Source organism: Equus caballus, chromosome 2 (genome assembly GCF_041296265.1).
Source record: "Equus caballus isolate H_3958 breed thoroughbred chromosome 2, TB-T2T, whole genome shotgun sequence".
Lineage (NCBI taxonomy): Eukaryota > Metazoa > Chordata > Mammalia > Perissodactyla > Equidae > Equus > Equus caballus.
Window position 1 is genome coordinate 29,163,678 of NC_091685.1, and position 16,790 is coordinate 29,180,467.

The window sequence follows — 16,790 nt, forward strand, 5'->3', positions numbered from 1 at the left end:
GAAAGGACCTCCCTTCCCCACATAGCCACAAATCATTATCGCATCTAATAAAATTAGCAATAATTTATTAATATTATGTAATATCCAGTCCATGTTCAGATTTCTTCCGTTGTGCCAAAACATGCCTTTGCAAAATTGGTTTGTTTTCCTCAAGATCCAAACAAGGTCCACACGTTGCATTTGGTTGATCTATAACAGTCCCCTTCTCCTACTTCTTGTTTTAGACCATTTATTTGTTTGAAGAAATCAATAATTTGCCCTGTAAGTTTCCCATCTTCTGTTTTTGGCCGATTGCTTTCTGGTGGTGTATTTTAACTTGTTCCTCTGTCCCCCATATTTCCTATAAACTGGTAGTTCCATCTAGAGGCTTGATGAGATTCAGGGTGTTTTGTTTTGTTCTGTTGGCAACAAGACTGCATAGTTGGTGCTGTGTACTTCCCACTGCATCCCATCAGGGGGCAAATGTCTGGTTGGCCCACTTTTAGTGATATTAAGATCCCTACATTATAGGATTCCCCATTTACCTTTCACCTAATAGGTTTAGAATCCATTGATGATAATTGCCTAGACCCATTATTTCTTTAGAGGTTACAAAATGATAATTTTTTTTTTTTTTTTGAGGAAGATTAGCCCTGAGCCAACTGCTTCCAATCCTCTTCTTTTTGCTGAGGAAGCCTGGCCCTGAGCTAACATCCATGCCCATCTTCCTCTACTTTATATGTGGGATGCCTGCCACAGTATGGCTTGCCAAGTGGTGCCATGTCCGCACCTGGGATCCGAACTGGTGAACACCAGGCCACCGAAGCAGAACATGCAAACTTAACCACTGCGCCACCAGGCCAGCCCCTCAATAGTTGTTTATAACTTCCTTGTGTTTCTAGTTCTATAAGATCCTCGAGGATCATTTTGTACATTTTTTACCCCAAACTTGGACTCAATTATTTCCCAAGGAACTCTGGTTCCTTTTAGTGGTAAATGGTATTGAGAGACCAAAATCTGCATGCTAGGTATTTCAAAATTGTAGTACTGATATTACTACCGACAGTAAAAATCAGTGAATGCTATTTGAGCTTTCTCTGTGGTTCTTTCTATCCTCAGGTATTCACCTACATCCAATTTGGTATGTACAGTTGAAAACATTGTGTTTTAAGATATTTGAAATAATACTTTTTTGTGTGCTTATGCCACCAACCTGATACATAGTTAGGTTCATTTATTTGATTTACTTTAATTTTTAAGAATAATTTTTATTTAGTTCTGTTTTTAAAAAATTATTTTATTGAGGTCATATTGGTTTATAACATTGTATAATTTTAGGTGTACATTATTATGTATCAGTTTCTGTATAGACTGCATCGTCCTCACCACCAATAGTCTAGTTTTTGTCTGTCACCTTATATATGTGCCCCTTTACCCCTTTCGCCCACCTCCTGATGCCATTCCCCCCTGGTAACCACTAATCTGTTCTCTTTATCCATGTGCTTGTTTACCGTCCACATATGAGTGAAATCTACAGTGTTTGTTTTTCTCTGTCTGGCTTATTTCCCTTACACCCAAGGTCCATCCATATTGTTGCAAATGGGACGATTTTGTCTTTTTTTTATATATACAGCTGTGTGGTATTCCATTGTGTATATATACCACATCTTCTTTATCCATTCATCATGGGCACTTGGGTGCTTCCACATATTGAATAATGCTGCGATGAACATAGGGGTGCATAGATCTCTTTGTATTGTTGATTTCATGTTCTTTGTATGAATACCCATTAGTGGGATAGCTGGATCGTATGGCATTTCTATTTTTAATTTTTTGAGAAATCTCTATAACTGTTTTCCATAGTGGCTACGCCAGTTTGCATTCCCACCAGCAGTGTGTGGGGGTTCCCTTTTCTGCACATCCTCTCCAACACTTATTATTTCTCATCTTGTTAATTGTAGCCATTCTGAGGGGTGTGAGGTGATATCTCATTGTAGTTTTGATTTGCATTTCCCTAATAATTAGTGATGTTGAACATCTTTTCGTGTGCCTGTTGGCCATCTGTATATCTTTGGAAAAATGTCTGTTCATATCCTCTGCCCATTTTTTGATCAGGTTTGTTTCTTTGTTGTTGAGTTGTGTGAGTTCTTTATATATTTTGGAGATTAACCCCTTGTTGGTTATATGATTTGCAATAGTTTCTCCCAGTTAGTGGGTTGTCTTTTCATTTTATTCATGGTTTGCTTTGCCTTGCAGAAGCTTTTTAGTCTGTTGTAGTCCCATTTGTTTATTTTTAATTTTGTTTCCCTTGCCTGAGTAGACATGGTATTCAAAAAGATGCTGCTAACATTGATGTCAAAGAGTGTACTACCTATATTTTCTTCTAGGAGTCTTATCATTTCAGGTTTTACATTCATGTCTTTAATCCATTTTGAGTTAATTTTTGTGTATGTTATAAGATAATGGTCTACTTTCATTCTTTTGCATGTGGCTGACTAGTTTTCACAACACCATTTATTAGAGAGACTTTCCTTTCTCCATTGTATGTTCTTGGCTCCTTTGTCAAAGATTAGCTGTCCATAGATGTGTGGTTTTATTTCTGGGCTTTCAATTCTGTTCCATTGATCTGTGTGCCTGTTTTTGTGCTGGTACCATGCTGTTTTGATCACTGTAGCTTTGTAATATATTTTGCAGTCAGAGATTGTGATGCCTCCAGCTTTGTTCTTTAGTCTCAAGATTGCTTTGGGTATTCAGGATCTTTTGTTGTTCCACATAAATTTTAGGATTCTTTGTTGTATTTCTGTGAAGAATGTCATTGGGATTCTGATTGGGGTTGCATTGAATCTATTGCATTGAATCTAGATTGCTTTAGGTAATACGGACATTTTAGCTATCTTCATTCTTACAGTCCATGAGCATGGAGTATTTTTCCATTTCTTTATGTCTTCTTTGATTTCTTTCAATAATGTCTTATACTTTTCAGTGTGTAGGTCTTTCACCTCCTTGGTTAAGTTTATTCCTAGATATTTTGTTATTTTTCTTTCCATTGTAAATGGGATTGTATTCTTGACTTCTCTTTCTGCTAGTTCATTATTAATGTGTAGAAATGCAACTGATTTTTCTAAGTTGATTTTGTACCCTGCGACTTGGTTGTAGTCGTTAATTATTTTTAATAGTCTTCTGGTGGATTCTTTAGGGTTTTCTATATATAGAATCATGTCATCTGCAAACTTTTACTTCTTCCTTTCCAATTTGGATACCTTTTATTTCTTTTTATTGTCTAATGGCTCTGGCCACAACCTCCAGTACTGTGTTGAATAGGAGTAGTGAGAGTGAGCACCCTTGTCTTGCTCCTGTTCTCAGAGGGATGACTTTCAGGTTTTCACTATTAAGTATGATGTTGGCTGTGGTTTTGTCGTATATGGCCTTTACTATATTGAGGTACTTTCCTTCTATCCCCATTTTACTGAGAGTTTTTATCATAAATGGATGTTGGATCTTGTCAAATGCTATCTCTGCATCTATTGAGATGATCATGTGATTTTTATTCCTCATTTTATTAATGTGGTGTATCACATTGATTGATTTGCGGATGTTGAACCATCCCTGCATCCCTGGTATAAATTCCACTTGATCATGGAGTATGATCCTTTTAATGTATTGCTGTATTCAATTTGCCAATATTTTGTTGAGTATTTTTGCATCTGTGTTCATCAGTGATAGTGGTCTGTAATTTTCCTTCTTTGTGTTGTCCTTGACTGGTTTTGGTCTCAGGGTAATGTTGGCTTCATAGAATGAGTTAGGAAGCATTCCATCTTCCTCAATGTTTTGGAATAATTTGAGAAGGATAGGTAATAAATCTTTTGAATGTTTGGTAGAATTCTCCAGAGAAGCCATCTGGTCCTGGACTTTTGTTTTTTGGGAGGTTTTTGATTACTATTTCAATCTCTTTACTTGTGATTGGTCTATTCAGATTCTCTATTTCTTCTTGATTTGGTTTTGGGAGGTTGTATGAGTCTAAGAATTTATCCAATTCTTCTTGGTTGTCCAATTTGTTGGCATATAGTTTTTCATAGTATTCTCTTATAATCCTTTGTATTTCTGTGGTGTCTTTTATAATTTCTCTTCTTTCATTTTAGATTTTATTTATTTGAGCCTTCTCTCTTTTTTCTTGGTGAGTCTGGCTAAGGGTTTGTCAATTTTATTTGTCTTCTCAAAGAATCGGCTCTTAGTTTCATTGATCCTTTCTATTGTTTTTTTCAGTCTCTATTTCATTTATTTCTGCTCTAATTTGGTGTTTTTTTGTTTTTTTTTTTTTTTTGAGGAAGATTAGACCTGAGCTAACATCTGCTGCCAATCTTCCTCTTTTTTGCCAAGGAAGATTGGCCCTGAGCTAACATCCAGGCCCATCTTCCTCCACTTTATATGTGGGATGCTTGCCACAGCATTGGCTTGACAGGCTGTGCATAGGTCTGCACCTGGGATCTGAACTGGGAAACCCAGACCACCAAAGCAGACCATGCAAACTTAACCATTGCACCACCAGGCGGCCACCTCTGCTCTAATTTTTATTATTTTCCTCCTTCTGCTGACTTTGTTTGTTGTTCTTTTTCTAGTTCTGTTAGGTGTAATTTAAGATTGCTTGTTTGAGATTTTTCTTCTTTGTTGAGGTAGGCCTGTATTGCTTTGAATTTCCCTCTTAGCACCACTTTTACTGCATCCCATAAGAGCCGGTATATTGTGTTTTCGTTTTCATTTGTCTCCAGGTATTGTTTTATTTCTCCTTTGATTCCTTCATTGATCCAATGGTTTTCAGTAGCATGTTGTTTAGTCTCTACATATTTGTGACTTTCCCAGCCTTTTTCCTGTGGTTGATTTCTAGTTTCATAGCACTGTAGTCAGAAAAGATGCTTGATGTGATTTCAATATTCGTTTTTTTTTTTTTTTTTTTTTTTAGGAAGATTAGCCCTGAGCTAACTACTGCCAGTCCTCCTCTTTTTGCTGAGGAAGCCTGGCCCTGAGCTAACATCCATGCCCATCTTCCTCTACTTTGTATGTGGGATACCTACCACAGCATGGCATGCCAAGCGGTGCCATGTCTGCACCCAGGATCCAAACTGGCGAACCCCGGGCCACTGAGAAGTGGAACATGCAAACTTAACTGCTACACTACTGGGCCAGCCCCCAATATTCTTAAATTTATTGAGGCTTGCCTTATTTCCCAACATATGGTCTATCTTTGAGAAGTTCCTTGTGCACTTGAGAAGAATGTGTATTCTGCTGTTTTGGGATGGAATGTTCTATATATGTCTATTAAGTCCATCTGGTCTGTTATATCATTTAAGGCTACTGTTTCCTTGTTGACTTTCTGTCTGGATGATCTATCTATTGATGTAAGTGGGGTGTTGAGGTCCTCTACTGTTATTGTATTGCTGTTAATTTCTCCCTTTTGGTCTGTTAATAGTTGCTTTATATATTTTGGTGCTCCTGTGGTACATGCATATACATTCATAAGTGTTAGGTCCTCTTTTTAATTTTTTTAAAGATTGGTGCCTGAGCTAACATTTGTTGCCAGTCTTTTTTTCTTCTTCTTCTTTTTTCAAAGCCCCCCAGTACATAGTTGTATATTCTGGTTGTAGGTCCTTCTGGCTCTGCTTTGTGGGATGCTGCCTCAACATGGCTTGAGGAGCAGTGCTAGGTCTGCACCCAAGATCCAAACCAGTGAAACCCTGGGCCACCAAAGCAGAGCACACAAACTTAACCATTCAGCCATGGGGCCAGCCCCAGTGTTATGTTCTCCTGGTGGAATATCCCTTTTATCCTTATATCCTGCCCCTCTTTGTCTCTCATTGTCTTTTTTATCTTAAAGTCTGCTTTGTCTGATGTAAGTATGGCAACACATGCTTTCTTTCGCTTGCCATTTGCTTAGAGTATCATCTTCCATCCCTTCACTCTGAGCCTATGTCTGTCTTTAGAGCTGAGATGTGTTTCCTGGAGGCAGCATGTTTTTGGGTCTTGTTTTTTAATCCATCCAACCACTCTGTGTTTTGATTGGAGAATTCAATCCATTTACATTTAGAGTGATTATCGATATATGAGGGCTTAATCCTGCTATTTTATCTCTTGTTTTCCAGTTGTTCTATATTTCCATTGTTTCTCTTCCCTTGTATTTCTGACTGCCATTTCAGTTTGGTGGTTTTCTGTGATGGTTTTTCAGTTTTCTCTTTGTGATTTGTGACTCTGCTATGATTTTTTGTTTAGTGGTTACCATGAAGTTTGTATAAAAGATCTCATAGATGAGATAGTCCATTTTCTGAATGCCTCTTGTCTCCGTTAGCCTAAGTAGGTTCCATCCCTCTCCTCTTCCCCTTCTCAGTTATTGTTGTCACAAATTGTTCTTTTCTGTGTTGTGAGTTTGTGACTAAATTGAAGTTTTTATAGTCATTTTTGATGCTTTCCTTCTGTTTGTCTTTTATGTTATAATTAAGTGTTTACTAACCTATTCTGATATAGAGTTGCAATTTTCTGATTCTGTCTGTCTATTTATCTCCTTGCTCAAGGTTTTGTAAACCTTTGCTTTTTAGTTTCAGGTGGGAGCGCTCCTTTCAATGTTTCCTGTAAGTCAGGCCTAGTGGCAACGAATTGCCTCAGCTTTTGTTTATCTGGGAAAGCTTTTATTTCTCCATTGTATCTGAAGGATAGTTTCACTGGATAGAGTATTCTTGGCTGAAAGTTTTTGTCTTTCAGTATTTCAAATATATCATTCCATTCTCCCCTTGCCTGTAAGGTTTCTGCTAAGAAATCCACTGAAGGCCTGATATGGATTCCTTTGTGGGTTATTTTCTTCTGCCTTGCTGCACTTAATATTTTTTCTTTGTCATTGTCTTTTGCCAGTTTTAATATTGTATACCTTGGAGAAGATCTTTTTGCATTGATGTAATTAGGAGTTCTATTTTCTTCATGTACTTGTAAGTCCAATTCCTTCCCCAGGTTTGGGAAGTTCTCAGCTATTATTTCTTTGAACAAGCTCTCTGCTCCTTTCTCACCCTCTTCTCCATCTGGAATACCTATAATCCTTATGTTGCTTTTCCTAATTCAGTTGGATATTTCTCGAAGAATTTCTTCACTTTTTACAAATCTTAGTTCTCTTCCTCTTCCACCTGAAGCATTTCTGTATTTCTATCCTCTAAATCACTAACTCTGTCCTCCATAATGTCAGCTCTATTTTTTATGGATTCTAGATTATTTTTTGTCTCATTAATTGTGTTCTTCATGTCCAGAATTTGTTTGTTTGTTTTTATCATTTCAGTCTCTTTGATGAAGTATTCCTTCTGCGTATTAATTTTATTCCTAAGCCCATTGGATTGTCTTTCTGTTTTCTTGTAACTTGTTAACTTTCTTTATGACAATTATTTTGAATTTTCTGTCATTTACATTGTAAATTTCCGTGACTTCAGGACTCATTTCTGGAGACTTGTCATTTTCCTTCTGCTCTGAAGTGTTAATGTGGTTCCTCATGGTGTTTGATGAATTGATCCTTTGCTGGCACATTTGTGGTAGTATCAGGTTGCAGATTCCACCTGCCACCACTGGGGGTGGGGCAGGAGCTATGTTTTCTGATTCCACCCTGTCTTCTGGAAGTTGTGCTGGTAGGGCTGGTCTGCATTTGTGCTCTGGCCACAGCTGCTTGTCAGGTCATGCACAGATGTGCAGGTTGGGCCTGTGTGCTCCATGGGTGGGTCATTCTTGTGTAGCACCACTGAGTTCTGCAGGAGACCAGCTGAGCTGCTTGCTAGGCAAGAGAGAAGGGGCACTTCCTTTTGCTCTGGCCGGCTCTCTGCTTGCGGGTGGTTCGGCTAAGCTGCTGCACTTGGTGGGGGCTCCTTCACGGGGGCTGAGCTGCACCACTCAGTGAGAAGTGTTCCCACAGGAGGGACCACTGTGGCATGGTGAGTGCTTCCACAGGCCAGGCTACCACTCCAAAGGCATTCGTGCACAGGTGAAGCTGCCCCTACTTTCTCTTACAGTCGTGCCGGCTGCTGTGTGAGAACCCACGAACTAGGTCACTGCCACCAGGGAGGGGGAGAGGTGTGCTCACCTAGTTCCACTGTCTTCTGGGGACCCAGTCCACCCACCTTCACACGCATGGCTGTGTGGATCTCTCAGACATCCTATTGTGCTGTGCAGGGAATCCTCTGTTGGTTAATGAATGTCCATTTATTTTAACTTAGGGGAGAGACAAAGGGAATAAATCACTCCACTGTGATGCTGACATCACTCCCCTAATTCTGTTTTTTAATTACATTAAATATTTACAATGTTCCTGTGTTAGTCAGCTTGGGCTGCTGTGACAAAATACCATACGCTGACTGGCTGAAACAACAGGAATTTATTTTCTTGAATTTCTGGAGGCTGGGAAGTCCAAGATCAAGGTGCTGGTCGGTTGAGTTCCCTGGTAAGGGCTCTCTTCCTTAGATGGCTGCCTTTTTGCTGTGTCCTCACATGGCAGAGAGAGAGCTCCTGTCTCTTCTTCTTCTTATAAGGATACTAATCCCATCAGGGGGGCTTTACCTTCATGACCTCGTCTAAACCTAATTACCTCTCAAAGTCCATCATATTTGAAGTTAGGGCTTCAATGTTCGAATTTTGGGGAGACACATTCAGTCCACAGCAGTTCCCAAGTCAAGACTTAAAAACAGTAGCTTCCGTCTCTGTCTCTGCTACCTTTTTCTCTCTCTTCCCTGACAGGTAATCTTTTTTTTTTAAGTGTTTATTTTTCCCTTGTTTCTTTTTGAAGATATAAGCAAGTATACACCATATGTAAATTTACATATAACTATAGAAATATAACAAGTATATTTTGTTTCTCTCCTCCCCCATTTTCTTACACAAAAAGAAGCATACTACAACCTGGTCAATATACTAAAAACAACTGAATTATACACTTTGAAAGAGTGAATTTTATGGTATGTGGATTATATCTCAATTTTAAAAAAGGAAACATTCTAGGGGCTGGCCCCGTGGTTAAGTTCGCACGCTCCGCTCCAGGCAGCCCAGTGTTTCTTTGGTTCGAATCCTGGGCATGGACGTGGCACTGCTCATCAAACCACGCTGAGGCAGCGTCCCACATGCCACAACTAGAAAGACCCACAACGAAGAACATACAACTATGTACTGGGGGGCTTTGGGGAGAAAAAGGAAAAAAATTTTAAAAAAATTTTTTAAAAAGAAATCGCTTTAAAAAAAGGAAAACGGGAACATTCTAGAACACTGTTATACACCTTGCTTTTTATTTGACAGGTTGGAGATCACTTTATATCCTCTTAAGAGGTTTTTTTTACTGCTATATTGTATTTTAGATTCTTAGCTTATTAACCAATCCCTGGTTGATGGACATTTGGGCTGCTTCCACTTTTTGTCATTGCAAACAGTGTTGTAATGAACCTCCTTGTGCATGTGTCTTTTCATGTTTTTGAAGGGTGTCTTTGGGATGGATTCCAGAAATGGGATTGCTGAGTAATTACGCATAAAGCATTTTTTTTTGAGGAGGAGGATTAGCCCTGAGCTAACATCTACTTCCAATCCTCTTCTTTTTGCTGAGGAAGATTGGCCCTAGCTAAGGTCCATGCCCATCTTCCTCTACTTTATATATGGGATGCCTGCCACAGCATTGCTTGATAAGCAGTGTGTAGGTCCACACCCGGGATCTGAACTGGTGAACCCTGGGCCACCAAAGTGGAATGTGCGAACTTAACCGCTGCACCACCAGGCTGGCCCTGTGCATAGAGTTTTGCTTGATATTACCAAATTTCTCTCCATGGGGCAGTATGATTTCATTCAGTCATTTCCAAAGTCTGACCTTAGTCCCTGCTGCTGCAGTGCCTATTCATCCTTGATCTCTCCTGGACCAGGAGGGTTACAGTCAAGTCTGCATCCACTCTCAGGGAGCCTCAGGGGGCAGGCCAAGGACAGGGCAGACTCAAATACCCACTCACATCCCCCCATTCTTCCTCTTCCCCAGCTGGATCCTGTTTGATGAGAAGAACTTTGAGGGTGACCAGCACATTCTCTCTGAGGGCGAGTTCCCCACTCTCACGGCCATGGGCTGCCTAGCCTCCACAGTCTTGGGGTCTCTCCAGAAGGTACCCCTGGTGAGTGCCCTTGTCCAGCTCCAGGCATCCCTGAGGCAGGGGGTGCTGCTGGGGGAGTCGTGGACACAGCCTCTTCTCGATGCTGAGTGAGCTGCTGGGGCTTGAATCTAGTCTTCTTCAGAACCATTCTGGGTCCCCTTGACCCCAGGGCTTCAAAGCCAGTTCAACTTTCTAGAGATTTATTGAGCGCTCACTGAGATAGGTCCTGGGGAGACTAAAATAAATTGGACACAGCCCCACCTTCGAGGAACATATGGTCACATTGACATAAAGATTCCAATGCAGGGTGGTGTGTCCAGACACAGAAGTGGTACAGGGAGAGGAGTGCTCAGGGCAGGCTGGGGGCAGGGCAGAGGCCAGGCATTGGAGTTGCTGCTCCAGGAAGCCAGAATGAGTGATGAAAGCCTGGACCAGGCAGGAGATGGAGAGAAGTGACACGGGCCATATTAGGGAGCTAGAGTCTGTAGGACTGTGACTGGGTGGGTGGGCCAGCAGCAGCAGGACAAGCAGAACAAGCAGGACAGCTGAGGTTTACTGAGCACATACCATGTTCTAGGCTGTGTTTGACAGGCTCCCCGTGTACTAAGGTGTTTAAACCTCACCATAACCCTCTGAGGTTCATCACCATCTCCCTCTTCTAGATGTGACAATTAAGGCACAGAGAGGTCACGTGACATGCTCCAGGTCACACAGCTGGTAACAGGCAGAGCCGGGTTCTCCCTGAGGCAGCCCAGCTGCTGAGTCCAAGCTCTTTACAATTACACGTTGGGCTCTGAAGGCAGATAGACCTGGTTCTGAAGCTCCACTTTAGGGCTTTAAGAAAGTGGTTTAATCTTCCCCAGCCTCGGTTTCCCCATTAAGCAGGGGTAATAATAGCGCCTACCTTATAGTGTTGTTGAGAAGTTGTAATGAGATTGGTAAAGCGCCCAGCACAGAATCTGGCATGTTATAAGCCCTGAATATATAAGAACTGCTATAATTACCATTATTATTATTATTACTATTCTTAGAAGTGCCATTTCCTGGGGAGAAGGTGTGAGGGGGCAGAGGGGGGCCCAGTCTGGCAGATGCTGCCTCTGAGAATCTGGGGGACATCCAGCTGGCAGTGTCCAGGAGTCAGGGACCCTGTGGGGTGGAGCTCAGGAGGGCAGGGGGCCTGAAATGCCAATCTGGGTGTTGGGGTATCTGGATTGGGGGGCTGAGTCTGGGGCCGGGGCTCTCGTGGCCTCACCCCTCTCTATGTCCCTGGGTCCCCAGCACTTTTCAGAGCCCTCCATTTTCCTGTATGGACTGGAGTGCTTTGAGGGGAAGGAGATTGAGCTCAACCGGGAGGTGCGGAGCCTGCAAGCCGAGGGCTTCAACAACCACGTGCTGTCTGTGCAGATCAAGGGGGGCGTGTAAGTGTGCTGTGGGGAGGCACGAGGGATTGGGGGCTGCTGGATTGAGGGCTGGGTCTCTAGCCTCTCCCCCATCCCCACTTCTACTCCACTCCCCGCCCAGCCAAGAGGGAGGAGAAGTGCAGACTGAGCAGGTCACTGGCTCTCAGGGCTTGAACCCCAGCCCGGGGGTCCTCTCCAGGACCCTCCTCTGTCCTGCAAACCCCAAACCTACTTCCCAGCCTCCCTCTCCCCGCTGGGGACCCCGGCCCTAGACAGAGAAGCCCCAGCATGAGAGAAAAGGAGATGGAGAACATTCTGCTGTCCGTGCCTCCTCCTTCACCTGTCTGCCTGTCTGTCTTCCCTTCTGTGTCTCTGGCGCTTGCTGGGCCCAGCTGGGTACTCTGTGAGCACAGCGACTTCCGGGGCCGCCAGTGGCTGGTGAGCAGCTGTGAGATCACCAACTGGCTGACCTACAGCGGGACCCAGAGAGTGGGTTCCCTCTACCCCATCAAGCAGGTGGGTAGCGAGTCAGGTTGAGCGTGTCCATGCCAGCCTGTCTGGGTGTGTGTCTGTGTGTTTCCCAAACTCGGCATTTGTGTACTTTTGTCACAATTTTTGCCACATCTCATTCCTCGTAAACCATTAATACTGAATGGTTAATACTTAGCTGTTTAAGGTTTTTCTTTAAATCAACTCACTTTTTTTTGCTTTATCCTTATCCTAAAGAATAACCCTAAATCCTGGGTTTGATGTGTGTATATGATTTTTTTAGTAGACATTATAATAAATACATTACCGTTAAATTTTTAACAATGTGTTTATCCACATAGGACTGAAATTTATCTCACGTACCACCCACCAGTAGTAAGCACGCCTCACTTTGGGGAACACTATGTCCACATGTGTGACCTGTATGTCTGTGAGCGTGTGTCTGGACATGTGTCCCATTTATGTAAACTTGCATTTAGGTGGAGGCCCAGCCATGGGGTGTGTGTATATGTGTGTGCGCGCACACGTGCGCGTGCCTGTGCCCATGATGTCGTTTGTATCCAAGCGTCTGTGTGCTCCGGAGGTCACCTGTGGTTGTGTGTCTGTACACGTCTGTGAGAGTGTGTTTATGACTACACGTGCCTGCATTTGTGACAGTGTTGAGAGTGTGTGCCTCTTTGTATGAGGCTATTTGTGTGGTCCCCATATTCACAGACTCTTCTAACATCATTGCTAGAAGAAATCTTGGAGATTATCTCCCACCCTCCCATTTCACAGATGAGGAAATAAAGGCCCAGAGAAGTGGACAAGGATTTGCTCTGCAATCTTGGGCAAGTACTGTACCTCCGTGGACCTCAGTTTCCTCATCTTTAAAAATGGGGATAATATAGATGATGGAGTTGTTTTGAGGACTGAAGATAAATAATGTATATAAAGCCCTTAGAACAGTGCTTGAGTGGGTAGGCACTCAACAAACATTAGCTGGGTTCTTATTACTGTTATTACCCCTATCCAAGACCCCCTCTGATTTGTGGCAGAGCCTGGTCTCATGTCTGACAGTCCCGTGTTTCCCCACCATGGCACCTCTTCAGCATGAGTGTGTGTCTGCATGTCTGTGTTCCTACATGCATCCATCCTCTTAGCAAACATAAGTCCCAGGCACAGAGATGGCTGGGGGGACCTGCGCATCAGTTAGTATGTGTGCGTTTGCATGGCTGCGTGTATCCATGTGTTTGTCTGCTGCAAACTTCTGTGCAACCATGTGGACCTTGGGTGTATCTGCTGGCGTGTCCCTCTGCATATGTCTGTGAGTATCTCTGTAGACCTGGAACCATGTGGGTGTGGGTGTGCGCTACGTATGTGCCTTTGGTGTGTGTGCGTGAAAGAAGGGGTGACGGAGCAGGGCCGAGGAAAGTTTAGGGGCAGGAAGGAGGGCCTAGGGTTGAGTGCGTTGGGGACCCAGGCAGGAGCATTCCTCCCCAGGGACCCCTGACTCTCAGCTCCCCCCACTCCCCAGCGCCGGGCATATTTCCGCCTCTGGAATGCAGCTCTGGGGGGATTCCTGGCAGTGCCGGACCACGTCGAGGACATGAAGGCGGGCCGTGTGGTGGTCTCGGAGCCGCAAGCCGGAGGCAGCTCCATCTGGTACTACGAGGATGGGCTGCTGAAGAACCAGGTACCAGTTTGGGGGCTGGGACAGGGACACCAGGGCCCCAGGCTCTCATAGGCCTAGTCAGGAACAGGACCCACCCTTAGGCCGGAGAAACAGAGAGATATACACAGATGCCAGGACCCTAGGGAGGTGGAGAATGCAGGCTGTGCACCCCTGGGCAATTGAGGCTCTTCTCTGGGTCTCAGTCCCCTCTGTGCAAGAGAAGAATGTTGAACCAAATGCTTGTAAGGGACCTCCCAGCTCTGTTATCTTGTGACAGAGCTTGGATCCTACTAATAATAATAGATCCACACCACAAATGTGTCTTCAGCACCTGCGATGTGCCGGGCCCTGCCCTAGGTGCTGGGAATACAGCAGTGAGAAGACAGAAATACCCCCCTGCCCTCCTGAAGCTTACATCCTAGTGAGAAGAGACAGAAACAATTTCAAGGAGTAACATATCTTAGTACTTTCAAAGAGGAAAAGTGCAAGAGAGAAAAAATAAATGATGGAAGGAGAATAAGGAGTGTCAGCAGCTCTGACAAGGGGAGCTCTTCCTGAGAGGGTGACATTTGAGGGAGGCAACCATGCAGATGTCTGAGGGAAGAGTATTCAGGCAGAGGAATAGCAAGTGCAAAGGCCCTGAGGTGGGAACAAGCCTGGAATTTTCTAGGACTAGCAAGGCCACCTGAATGGCTGGAGTGAAGTGAGTGAGGGAAGTAGGAGCAGGAGATGAGGTCAGAAAGGTTATGGGGGTGTAAGTCTTTGTAGGCCATTGAAAGGGTTTTGTCTTTTACTTGGAGTGAGAGGAACCTTGGCTCTGTGCCAGGTGCTGTGTTCAGTCCTTCACATGAATGCCTCGTACAGTCCTCAGAGGGCGTTAGGGAGCAGGTCCTGTTATACTCCCCAGTTTATAGGTAAGGAAACTAGGGCACAGAGAAGTTAAGTAATTGGCTGAAAGGCACACAGTCAATAAGTTTGTAATCTCTGATACTAATGCCTGTGCTTTGGGAGTCAGTCGTGACAGGCTTCCTGGAGGAGCTAATATTTTTCCAGCCCATTTATGATTTCTCACATTGAACCCTCACAACAGCCGGTACTCAGAGATTCCCATCCCCAAGGAAACCAAAGCTCAGAAAGATTAAGAGATTTGCCCAGGGTCACAGTCCATAAGAGCCAAGATTCAAAGCTGGGTGGCTCAAAGGTGTCTTGGGTTTGGCGGAGTCCCACAGAAACAGTGCCTGATGACCTCCTGGGGCTTCAGGTGGCCCCCACCATGAGCCTGCAGGTGATTGGACCCCCCAGTACAGGTTCCAAGGTGGTGCTGTGGGCTGAGAGCCGCCTGCCCCGCCAGACGTGGAGCATCAATGAATCGGGCCACATCTGCAGCCAGATGTTCGAAGGGCGGATCCTAGACGTGAAGGGTAAGGTGGGGATGTGTGCGGAAGTCTTCTGAGGGGGTGAGGGCAGTGGAGTCCCCAGCTCTCTCTGACTATCTCCCCATCTCTTATTCCCTCCCCCAGGTGGCCGGGGCTATGACCGGGACCACGCTGTGCTGTGGGAGCTGGCCAAGGACAGGGCGTCCCAGATCTGGACTGTCCATGTGCTTTGAACGCTCCCCCCTCCCCCCAGCCCTGGAGGCTTTCCCGGGGATGACATATTTTTATAGGTTTTTTTGTTGTAACATAAGCTGTTTTCTAATATACTCCCAGGTATCCTCGTCTCTGTGCACCTTGATATTTGGGGCTGGGGGTGAGGGTTTATTCACCTGCCTTCTTCCCCCAACACTCAGCCTGGCCCTTCCCTCCCAGTTCCAGTTCTGGGGCTCAGATGTAAGGCCTCCCTTGGCCACCAGAGGGAGCCCTGGGACCAGACTAACTGGTGAGGGAGTGTCTCTCATGCTGTGCCCTCAAATGAGGTGTTCTAAGAGCCTGCTCCCGGCCAGGTCTGGCACTGGGCTGTGGGGGCACAAACATGAACCGAGTCCCTTGGTCCCTGCCCTCAGGGAACTCACAGTCCAGTGGAGGATTCCCATGGGTAGGGTGATGTGCTTGGTGACAGGGTAAGAATGGAAGTGGAGGGACGCACAGAGGAGGAGCCTAAACCATTTAGGGGCACAGGGAAGGCTGCTTGGAGGAGGGGACCCTCGGCTGAGGTGTGGAGGATGGGAAAGGGTCAGTCAGGCTAGAGGGTGGCACAGGAAAAGTGTTCTAGGGAGGCAGACAAGCCCAGGGGTGAGAACTTGGAAGTTCGGAGTGACGGGGGCGCAGTGGGCCAGGCGGGAGAGGTGAGTGGGAGCCATGCCCCGAAGGGCCTTGCCAACCAGGGCTCCTCTCAACTTCTCCCAGCTCGGGTCTTAAGGCCTAAAGGTTTGGCCTCAGTCAAAGAAGCCAGGACAGAGGGTCTAGGTTCCTAACCCGACTCAGAGCAGAACAAAGAAGGGGAGCAGCTTCCTCTGTTCCTCAATCTAACAGGCACTTCTCAGCCCCTGGCCAGGGTCCTCCGGAAGAGGCAGAGATGTTCAAGGCCCTCGGGGGCTTCTCTGGGGCTCCCTTCCCTCTCTCCAGCTCCCAATGCCACCACCCCAAATCCAGGAGGCAGTAGGAGTGGTTAGAGCAGCTGTTTGTCTTTCCCACCTTCCCAACCCATGGGTGGGTGGGGAGGAAGTGGGCAGCTGCCTCGTTATCCCTCTCAGCCGCCTCATGTGGTTGGAGATGTGAGGACAGGAGTACAACTGTGAGGCTGGGAACCCCTGGAAGCTGGGGGCGGTGTTCTCTCTGAATCTGTCATGCTGAAGACACCCAGGTACTAGGGTAGGGGGCTCTCTGAGCCTCTGCAACTTGGGATGTTCAAGATCTAGTGGGCAGGGGCATCCTCTGGGACCATCATTCCCAAACACCCAGGGACAGGTGAAGCAAATGCAAATAAAGGAGATGGTGAGGATGGCAGGTTCTGGGCCTTGTCCCTGCAAGGTGATCCCAAGGGGAGGGGCCTCAGCATTTGGACTTCAGGAAGGGAAGCTGGGGCAGGAGCTCCCTGGTACCACCTGACCTGCTGATAGGGGCATGGGAGACTCTGGTGCTGCTGCAAACCTGGCTCTTGGGGCCCAGTGATGTCCAGTGACCACACACAGAACCCCAC

The 16,790-nt window shown here is 45.2% G+C and overlaps 1 protein-coding gene across 10 annotated transcripts in view; it reads left to right on the forward strand.

Annotated features, from left to right (window-relative positions):
• CRYBG2 (crystallin beta-gamma domain containing 2) overlaps nt 1-15,372 on the forward strand; it is a 34,735-nt gene extending 19,363 nt beyond the window's left edge. For 4 of the 10 annotated variants that reach the window (XR_011432404.1, XR_002806233.2, XR_011432400.1 and 1 more), the window contains 7 exons: nt 10,001-10,130; nt 11,388-11,527; nt 11,902-12,025; nt 12,713-12,828; nt 13,515-13,673; nt 14,914-15,073; nt 15,173-15,372. Coding sequence is in view for 3 of the 10 variants with exons in the window: in XM_070250759.1 (XP_070106860.1) it covers nt 10,001-10,130; nt 11,388-11,527; nt 11,902-12,025; nt 13,515-13,673; nt 14,914-15,073; nt 15,173-15,261 (802 nt within the window). In the remaining 7 variants the exon portion in view is untranslated. Of the gene's footprint in view, nt 1-1,098; nt 1,121-10,000; nt 10,131-11,387; nt 11,528-11,901; nt 12,026-12,712; nt 12,829-13,514; nt 13,674-14,913; nt 15,074-15,172 lie in introns of those variants that run through there. The other 6 variants (XR_011432399.1, XM_070250759.1, XM_014737445.3 and 3 more) reach the window with 3 other exon arrangements.
• Nucleotides 15,373-16,790: the final 1,418 nt, after the last annotated feature.